This window comes from Bufo gargarizans, chromosome 6 (assembly GCF_014858855.1).
Source record: "Bufo gargarizans isolate SCDJY-AF-19 chromosome 6, ASM1485885v1, whole genome shotgun sequence".
NCBI classification, from domain to species: domain Eukaryota; kingdom Metazoa; phylum Chordata; class Amphibia; order Anura; family Bufonidae; genus Bufo; species Bufo gargarizans.
The window spans coordinates 35,133,281-35,144,174 of NC_058085.1; the positions used below are offsets into that span (position 1 = coordinate 35,133,281).

General features: G+C 41.9%; 1 protein-coding gene across 1 annotated transcript; it reads right to left on the reverse strand.

The window, feature by feature from the left end:
* Nucleotides 1-496: 496 nt before the first annotated feature.
* On the reverse strand, nt 497-6,919 carry LOC122939928 (syncytin-A-like). The gene is made up of 2 exons (XM_044296153.1): nt 6,691-6,919; nt 497-3,077 (listed from the first exon to the last, which is right to left on the reverse strand). Exon 2 carries the CDS (start codon nt 2,292-2,294, stop codon nt 930-932), a length of 1,365 nt encoding a protein of 454 aa, XP_044152088.1. The 5' UTR covers nt 2,295-3,077; nt 6,691-6,919; the 3' UTR covers nt 497-929.
* Between the last annotated feature and the right edge of the window lie 3,975 nt (nt 6,920-10,894).

Below are 10,894 nucleotides of genomic sequence, written 5' to 3' on the forward strand. Positions count from 1 at the left end.
AGGAAAAAGCACAAGAGAGGAGGAAGAAGGATGCTTGCATGACCCTAAGAGAAATTGGGGGTGGGCTTGCACTGATTGGCTCACATGCTGGGTGAGCCAATCAGTGGGGCAGTAGGCAGGGAGGAGCCCTTGCAGAACCTCATTCTGTGTTGGGCTATGAATGAGGGTGGATGGGTCTTGCAGTATCTGACAGAAAACGATCTTCGGGACAGTGTGCAATCACAATCAAACTTCTATTCTAGTCTAGCGAGGGGAATGACTAGAACGTAGAATTGTGTAGAATAGGGAACGGCAGAGGGAACTGTCAGCCAGGGAGCGAGGAGCTGATGCTGGGTGTGCTAGGCAGTGCCTTCTAGCTGTTGTTACTGATAGGAATCTCAACGTCCCACTTGGTACCCCTGGCACCAAACTTCTAGTATCGGCTTGGTTTGAGTCCTTTTCTGACGTCAGGAGAGCGCTTCACTCAGTAGGTAATAAAAGACACAACAGTGATGGACTGAATGAACACTCTGAGGTTTATTTTTAATGCACACAGATTATATAGAGGGGGCTTTACCCCCTTTATTAGCATATCATCGTAAGTTATGTATTCAACCTATCATATTAACACGCTCTATTCTACAGACAGTAAAAGAGAAACAAAAACGGAACTTCCATATTAGGAATATTGTCCGGGAGTAGTGCCAAAGAGATAAAATTCAGGGTTACAGAGAATAGAAACTTAACAGCAATTAGTTTGACAGCAATCAGAGCTATTTCCTAACAGAGAAACAAAACTTCAGCAAAATGCAGAATTTGTTTTTGACATTAAAAAGAACACGGATTCCTTTCAAATCCCCTCTTAGAACCTTTAGTGTATCTGGGCTTCGATCCTCCTGGGGTAGAGTAGTCTGATATAATGACACATTAGAGAGCCCTTTTTCTAGCATTCATTTCACACAAGGAATAACACATAATGCTACTACACCTATTACTACAATTACTATTAGTATGACAATCCCTAGTTGTATGAGACCTTGTTTCCAACTTCTGAACCACCCAGAGTATTGATCCCATGGATTATTTATACCTGAGTTCTTTTTCAGTTCTATTGACAGATCTTCAAGCTTTTTTATAGCTATTGTGACCTTACCAGTGGGGCCAGTATTATTTGGTATGTATGTGCAACAGGAGGTTGGATCAGTCAGTATTCGGCACACTCCGCCCTTCTCTGCAAGAATCATATCCAACACCATTCGATTCTGAAATGTCATGATTGAGTCTGCTTGTAGTTCTTCTGCTACCCCTTGTAATGCATCTCTGGTATAGTTTACAAACCTTTGCTGATTGTAGTATATGTAATTTATCCAATCCGCATTTTTATTCACAGTAATGATGGGAAATATTGATTCAAATCCGGCAGCTACTTGATCTCTAGCTTTGAACTCATCTGGGACCCCTCTTGGAACACCTATTGCATCTATATACACATGGGGATCAAAACTTGAAAGGGGGCTGCTTCTTTTGTTTATCTTTAGCACCCCTTTTTCTATAATATCTGATTCAGTAAAAATGTGCATGTTCATTATAACTTTGGCAGGCGCACATTCACCTTTCCAGGCACCTTCCAGTCTGGATCTTATTTTTCCATCTCCACAGATCCAGTACACATCTCCTATGGAGTATACTTGGTTCTGAGTGAGGGATATGTTCAGATTGCTGTATTTGTGACAATAACCTTTGGTGAAATTCTGTACATTCCTCCCATGTGTACTACCTTTGTAACATGTGTAGTTACCTGGATATACCTGGATTCCTGCCCCAGGGCGAGGATTTTTTAACAACAGAGGGTATTTTGATTTCCATTCTGTACATGCACTGTGGTTATAAGACATATTAACAAAAAGAGTCAAAAAACATTCTTCAACACTTTCTGGCAACACTAGGGGTACGGTACCTAGGTGTGGCTTGGCAGCACCGCATATGTAACAGTTACTTTTATTCACAGAGGCTGCACTATACTTCATCCACTCCAGCCACAAATTAACATCAGAAAAACCCGTCCCCATGGCCAAAGTATCCTCATATGTGGGATCAGATATGGCCTTTAGGTTTTTTAAAGAAACTATATGTGGGGCTAGTGGGTTTTTGGGGACACCTGTGATGGGTTGGTATTCCTTAGACTTATACATATCTCTAAGTTTGAACATTTGTGTTACCCGGGAAGTCCCCCACATTTTATGGAAGTACCATCCCAATACATAATCTCCTTCATCATATTTACCACGATTTTCTATTGTCAATACAATTTTCATTTCCGCTGACCTTTTTTTTGCAATAATTCAATGAGGAGGTGTCCACATAACACGTCCCTCTCTCAAGGAGTGTCATTCTAGTCAAAAGGGACTTAGAATTTGTATCCCTCCTTTTGAGGACGCTTTCTGGTTTATATCCCCATTCAGTCCCTGTATTCCATCCCACTGATCCTCAATATGCACAACCTTTTCCCCAGTATGAGTCTGTTACACATATATAGGCCTGTCCTTCTACATAGTTGTTGGAACAGTAGTTATAATATGAACATGTTTTCAATATATCACAAAGACAAAAGGTGTAGGTAGCTACGTGAGGGTTAGATGAATTATACCAAAAGGTGATGACGCCGCCCTTGCTAGTTGCGGCTACTTCTCCCATACTGCTAATTGGTAAAATCAACAAGATTATTGAAGCAATCTTAGTCAGTACATTCAACCATTTTCCAGAAAAGAGTGAGGAGCTCATCATGTTGGAGGTCAGGGCCGTCTGCCCCCGTTAGTACCTCTGGGCCTGGTTGGAGGTCAGGGCTGTCTGCCCCCGTTAGTACCTCTTGTCCTTCTTCAAGGCCAAGGCTGTCTGCCTCCGTTCCTGCCTCCTCTCTTGCTCTCACAAGCTTCACTCGGGTGGCGTGGATCCAAGTTGAAGATTGTTCAGTCAGCACGGCTGTTCTGGTTACTGCGACCACGGTAGTGGGTGGGCCATATGCGAAGTCACCTTGGGATTTTCCTTTCTTCAGTTTTGATCACTACCTCATCCCCCACCCTGTATGGGTGGGTGGGTTCCTGTGGAAGAGAGGGGGACTTACAAGCAACTTTTTTCTCAGTTTTATTAAGTACCTGGTACCTGGGCGGGTGGGGAAAGGCCTTCCTATAAGTATCTGTAAGGATTCTCAATGCTGTTATATCCTACCCCCTCTTTGCAGACTAATCCTGTCTTAGGATTTTTCTGCAATACTGGATAACACCAGTCTTGCTGTTCCTGTTCAGTGGCATACCACTGAAGATTAGTAAGCATTTGCGACATCTCAGGGGTTGGATGTGCCGGACATGGCATCTCCCAATGGTTACACGGACCTGTGGGGTTGCATTTGGCCACTCGTTTCGCCACCTTATCTGCCAGCGCATTGCCCTGTGAGACATGATCCTTACCATCTGCTGCCGTGAATCCTCTCCTGTCAAATCATACCATGGTCCCACACTACCCCATGTGCGTATCTACTATCAGTATAGATGGTGACGGGTCTATCAGTATGTAGAATACATGCTCTAGTGAGTGCAATGAGCTCAGCTGCCCGCTGTGTTGAGTGTGGATGTCCTTGAGTAGGCCTACAACATTATGTGCAGTGTGCAAAAATGGTGTAATGTCACATTGTGAAAGGAGTTGCCAACTCTACCATCATAGCACAGGCTGCAAGAGAACACAGACATGCCGGCATCCCTTGAACAGGGGTGGGCATTACCTTTGAGAAAAATACACAAGGACGCAACTTGCCTCCGTGTTCTTGTGTCAGTACACCCGCCATGGTTTTACAATTTTGTCGTGCAAACATGTGGAAGGGCAGTTTGTAGTCAGGGAGGCCCAATCCTGGACTTGACATTAATGAACATTTCAGATAATCAAATGCATTGTACATTTCTGAAGACCATTTTATTAAATCAGGTTTGTCCTGTAGTGTTGCCTCAAGATATTGTCATAGTAGGAACAGTTTGGGATCCATTGTCTGCAGTAGTTTATCATTCCAAGGAAGGATAGCATTTCCTTCTTGGAGAGCGGGGTGACCAGGCCCGCTACAGACTGAACTCTCCCTGGACTGATCCTCCTTTCCCCCTTTGTGAGGACAAACCCCAAGTATTCGACTTGCTGTTTACACCATTGCATTTTCCCTAATGACACTTTGTGTCCACATTCAAACAACCATTGTAACAGTGTTATACCATCCTCAATGTTGGCCTCCACTGACATACTGCACAACAGTAAATCATCCACGTATTGCAACAACACGGAACCTTGGGGGGGGGGTGCCATGGTTTTAACGTGGCTTGGAGGACTATGCTGTACACTACAGGTGAATCAGCATATCCCTGGGGTCTGCCCCAGGTCAGTTGACGTCTGTCAAAGGAAAAAGCAAAAATTAGTCTGGTCCTCTTGTCAACTGGGACAGAAATAAATGCATTTTTCAGATCTATCACACTGAACCAAACAGCGTCTGCTGGAATGGCAGATTGTAATTGAGTGATGTCAGGTGCAATAGGGGCTATTAGGCACAATGATGTTGTTGATGGCCCTTAAATCTTGTACAAAGTGGGTAGCACCATCTGCCTTTGTCACTGGATTTACAGGCATGCTGTAGGGTGAAATCACCTCTTCCAGGATTCCCTTTTTGTAGGAATTCTTTTATCATTGGCCTAAGTCCATCGAGTTTCTCTTTTGGCAGTAGGTACTGTTTCTGGAACACTGAAATGACACCTGGTTTTACAGTAGCTTTGTAAGGTGTGCAATCTATAAATCCTGTGTCATATTCATGTGAAGACCATAATGCAGGATTAATGTTGTTAAGTTCTGGGTGGTTCTGTATGTTTGCAAGAATCAGTGGCACTGGTGTAGAGATTGGAATGAGACCTGAGTGTACTCTTATGCCCAGATTTTTGGCTGACACTTGTAAGTCAAGCTTAATGAACAAATCTTTACTTAACACACTTGAGGTTGCACTGCTATCTACCATGAATCCTACTCTCAGTCATCTAAGTCCACCCCTTTTAGTCGGACACTGCGGTCCTCCTACTCTGTCATTAGATTCCCAGCTGCCCATGAGGACAGAGCTCTGATGTCCAGCACAACACTTAACATGTAACACATAACTTCAAACATTGAAACAAACAGATCTGACAATACAGACATAAACACACAAAAGGCCCATAAAAACTTTTCTTTGACTTCAATAATAAAAAAATGTACAGCTTGATCAATGCTGTTGGCACCAATAAAAACCAAAAACTTCCAAGAAAAATAAAATAAAATTCTCAATGCGCATATTATATGAAAACAGATATCGTACTCCATACACATTCATATACAGCTCTTCTAAAAGCATCCATTAGGGCTCTTTCACACTTTCAACTCCACTACAACTCAGAGCCACACCCATTCACATACCACTGAATCATTTGTCTTCCAACCTAATCACACAATTGTCTTTGTTTCATCCCAAAACTTGCAGCACAGACAAACACAGCTTTCCTGGAAACAGATAGCCACACCACACACAGAATTGCTAATAGTATATCTCGTTGTTGTGCTGTTTTCCAATGTTTTCTGATCTTCACTCTGTGATTAATCAACTCTTATAAGAAGACAATAAACATGTTTTAATCATACAGTCATTTTGTTAAACCCAAATCATTTTATATGCCAGGTGTTCTTAGTTAATGTTGTACATATATAATAATTCTTGGATTCTCACATTACACTGCTGGGGAAAGAAAATTATTGAACAATTTTTTTTTTTTTTTCTATAATAATATTACACATATAACATCACTTACTCTGCAGGATTCCCTACCCCTTTGTATCATGTAATCCATATGCTAGGACGGGTCATGGTCAAAATGTGGCCATGCTTCTTTGTCTCCCAGACAAAGACCCTTTATCATGTCCATGTAGTACGGGCTATTATCGCCGTCCCTGGGAAAAGGGGCTAGCAGCTTGCATGAACTCAGTCCATCCAGCTAAATTATCCACCCATGGGTTAACTAGGAAGTAATTTATGGGACTACACCGTGCAACATAAACTTTGCATGTTTCTCCCGTCTCAGGTTTGGGATAATTTGTTTTAGACTCTTGTGACCCCATTCCGTCTGATATTTTAATGATGCTACTTTCCTAGGACTGGCTGTACTGAAGCGTTAAGGATTCGACAAATTATTCCTGTCAACTAGGCAAAGGACTCAGGTCTGATCACAAAATATCAGAGAGTTTCATCAAACATATAATTTGTTGCTTTGGTCTGCCACTTGTGTTCACCTATCCCCGGGTTAATGGATTGCTCCTAGCCGGGGGTGGGGCGTATTGCAGACCTCCGCAACACAGTAAAACAACAATGCAACGTCCTTAAAACTCTATGCAAATAGTGAACTTCAGTCCGTACACTTACCACCCGGACATCAGTATCCTTATATCAACTCTAATATTCTTATACTTTAAAACAGCTTTAAAAGAGTCAAACCAAGCTCCATCCTTGTCTCCCTGAGACAATATTATCTAGTGCGCACTATATTTTCTCTGAGTGATCCTCACGGCGGACTCCCGGAGTCCCCGGGTCACTCCCCCAGACTCCCGGAGTCTGTTCCCTGTATCCCTGATACAGTAATTATACTAGAAGTTGTAGGTTCTACTTACTAGATCGAGACGTGGTCGTCGGATAGGCCAGAGGACAATAACAGATGCCTTTCTTACCAAACCCGATGACCTTCTCGACCCCGGACACGAGCCCCCAAACTGATAGGAATCTCAACGTCCCACTTGGTACCCCTGGCACCAAACTTCTAGTATCGGCTTGGTTTGAGTCCTTTTCTGACGTCAGGAGAGCGCTTCACTCAGTAGGTAATAAAAGACACAACAGTGATGGACTGAATGAACACTCTGAGGTTTATTTTTAATGCACACAGATTATATAGAGGGGGCTTTACCCCCTTTATTAGCATATCATCGTAAGTTATGTATTCAACCTATCATATTAACACGCTCTATTCTACAGACAGTAAAAGAGAAACAAAAACGGAACTTCCATATTAGGAATATTGTCCGGGAGTAGTGCCAAAGAGATAAAATTCAGGGTTACAGAGAATAGAAACTTAACAGCAATTAGTTTGACAGCAATCAGAGCTATTTCCTAACAGAGAAACAAAACTTCAGCAAAATGCAGAATTTGTTTTTGACATTAAAAAGAACACGGATTCCTTTCAGTTACTGCCTCAGCAGAACCTCAAAAATAGCTACCTACAAGAACATTCTATTCTCCATCTGAAAATAAATTTGTTTTCAAAAACAGAAAGTGTCCTAAAATCTGGGTTGTAATTCTCTCATTACTATTTTCCAGGGGTAAGTGGAGGAAAATGGGGCTTTGTTTTAAGAGCAAAAAAGATTTCCATGTTTTTCCTGTTCAGCTAGTTAGTAACTTTGGGCAGTTGCTATGCAACTGCCTTGAATCTGTACATAGCCTATATCTGTAAAGAATAAATCAAGGCAACTGGACGTACTGTAGATTTCTTGAAAACGTTTCACTCGATCTTCCAACGAGCTTTCTCAATTCTGCGTGACTGTACAAAAATTCTGGGAATAAATATGTAACCGAATCAACATCTGGTAATTATACCCATCATTGGGTCAAAGGTGTTGATTCCATTATTGAGAAAGATCGTTGGAAGAATGAGTGAAACATTTTCAAGAAATCTACAGTACGTCCAGTTGCCTTGACTTATTATTTACAGATATACCATGACCTGGATAAATGAGAACCTTCACAGACATCGTACATAGCCTAGTTAATTAGGGTGGAGTTGCTGCCAGCTGAGCCTTTATATATCAAGCCTTTATTCTGGTTGCTGGGAATAATGTTTGCTATATGCATTTCTATTTAGGTTCCTTGTATCTTATTCTAACCATGTGATTTATCTGTGTATTCTGGGTGTTGCTGAGTTGTATTGTCTTGGCTGGCTCCCCAGGTTGAATTCAGTGCAGGGTCAGTTTAATATTGCTTCATTTCATTTCTCCATTGTTGGGTCATCCCCTCCAACCGTGGCCCTTATCCTTCGGTTTCTGTTATCTATCAGTAAGCTTTACTATACTGTTGTCATGCTTTATACTGTATATGTTTCTTACGATTTACCAGCTGTTCTGAAATTCAGCCCTACTTGAAAGCTTGGCGGTAATTGAGTAGCTGGGAAAGGCGACTACTAAGTTAGTGCAAGTTCCGCGGTGTTGCAAACAACTGGGGCCAATTGCTTGCGACTTTTGGGGCTTTTTTGTGAAACAATTTAGCATGCTTATACCACTCCAGCTTTGAAAAGTGGTTGGAAAATTATTTAACCCAGAATTATGTACAGCATTTTTTTTAAACATTTTTATTAAGCATGCCGGCCAAATGTACAAACAAATATCAGTTGACAAAGAAATAAGAAAAGTGGTAAATAGACATACTGGAGATGCAGTTCTTGTGCTTCCCTTTTTTCTCATTTATCCTCCAACTTGAATAAGAGCAGAATATATAAACAATTCTCTCGCCCTCTAGTCGCAGGTGACCGCCAGACCACCATCTTCTTGCATTTGCAATGTCCCTATAGTATGACGTAGGCAGCACGGTGGCTCAGTGGTTAGCACTGGTGCCTTGCAGCGCTGGGGTCCTAGGTTCGAATATGACCAAGAAGAACATCTGCATGGAGTTTGTATTTTCTCCCCATGTTTGCGTAGGTTTCCTCCGTGGCCTCCCACACTCGAAAGTCATACTGATAGGGAGCTTATATTGTGAGCCCCAATGGGCACAGCAGGCAATGATAATGTCTGTAAAGTGCTGCGGAATATAGTAGCGCTATATAAGTGCATTAAATAAATAAAATACCATGTAGAGTATCTGAAAGGCCTTACACCCTACCCCTATGGTGAATATCTGACAGAGAATCTACTCCATCTATAGAGCCCAAAGGTTATACAAACTATCCTCATTTCATTGCATCTGCCAGGTTATGTACCCACAAGACGGACAAAAGACTTTAAACTGCATATATTGGCAGTATTGGCCTGATCTAAAGTTATAGTTGTCCTTAAGCTTCTCCCATGTGAGCTGTCTGTCTTCTGGGTGATGGGGGAGAACTCCAAAAGTCTCTTATCAAAGTCTACTTTTGAAAGAATCACCAGAAATTTTCAAACTCTTATGCCTCTTTCACACGGGTGTTGCGGGAAAATGTGCGGGTGCGTTGCGGGAACATGCGCGATTTTTCAGCACGAGTGCAAAACATTGTAATGCGCTTTGCACTCGCGTGAGAAAAATCGAGCATGTTTGGTACCCAAACCCGAACTTCTTCACAGAAGTTCGGGTTTGGGATCGGTGTTCTGTAGATTGTATTATTTTCCCTTATAACATGGTTATAATGGAAAATAATAGCATTCTGAATACAGATTGCATAGTAAAATAGCGCTGGAGGGGTTAATAAAAAAAAAAAAAGAATTAACTCACCTTAATCCACTTGATCGCGCAGCCGGCATCTCCTTCTGTCTTCATCTTAGCTGTGTGGAGGAACAGGACCTGTGGTGACGTCACTCCGGTCATCACATGATCCATCACCATGGTAAAAGATCATGTGATGGATCATGTGATGACCGGAGTGACGTCACCACAGGTCCTGTTCCTCCACACAGCTAAGATGAAGACAGAAGGAGATGCCGGCTGCGCGATCAAGTGGATTAAGGGGAGTTAAATTATTTTTTGTTTATTTTTTAACCCCTCCAGCGCTATTTTACTATGCATTCTGTAGTCAGAATGCTATTATTTTCCCTTATAACCATGTTATAAGGGAAAATAATAATGATCGGGTCTCCATCCCGATCGTCTCCTAGCAACCGTGCGTGAAAATCGCACCGCATCCGCACTTGCTTGCGGATGCTTACCATTTTCACGCAAGCCCATTCATTTCTATGGGGCCTGCGTTACGTGAAAAACGTACAAAATAGAGCATGCTGCGATTTTCACACAACGCATAAGTGATACGTGAAAATCACCGCTCATGTGAACAGCCCCATAGAAATTAATGGGTTGGGATTCAGTGCGGGTGCAATGCGTTCAACTTTGAAAAAAGTTACAGATTCCAGCAAATTAACTTTAAAAGTTCTCCCCACGTTAAATCTCCAGTATAGTGCCAATGTGCTCTCCTTCAACCTCACTGGTTCTGAGGCAACATATTAACCTTACCCAAGGCTCAAACACAAGAATATAAGTTATAAATAAGAATATAAAAAAATAAAAATATAAGGACTTGGAAACACATATACGCCTATATTAAGTTTCTGGCACAGATTGTCGTGCAAAGGTTAGGAAGCTGTCTTACATTTAGAAGTGGCACAGGATACTCTAAAGTTATGTAGAGGCCGGAGCCTTCGGATTGACGGCCAGCGCAGGGGCTTATTAAGACCAGCGTCTAAAATGCTGGTCTTAATAAATGACCCCCATAATTGATAGGTTGAGAATATAGGGTAGTAGGACGCACGGGGCTCACAGTCCAGTAGTGTCACCCCAATACTCAATAAATGCAAAAAATGTATGTGAAAGACTGGGCACACCTGAAGAAATTTGGTCACTATGTTTTATTGAATTTGCTTGAGAAAATATAAGATTAAAAACGCATAAGGCTAAAAGGTAAATCTAGTAATCCCAAATAGCGCACCAATACGTAAGATATACAATAAAAATACCACCTTTGGGTAGATACATACACATGTATGTGAGTGCACCACAAAGAACCAGTCAAGGACCATTGCCAAATATTTACTTTGAAATTCCGCGGGAGTGGTGGTTAAATCGGAGCCTGAATCCAAACTGGCGGGCCCACGT

Bases quoted from the DNA above. Each gene is read 5' to 3' on its own strand.
- LOC122939928 (XM_044296153.1), bottom strand. From the start codon at position 2,294: ATGAAAATTGTATTGACAATAGAAAATCGTGGTAAATATGATGAAGGA.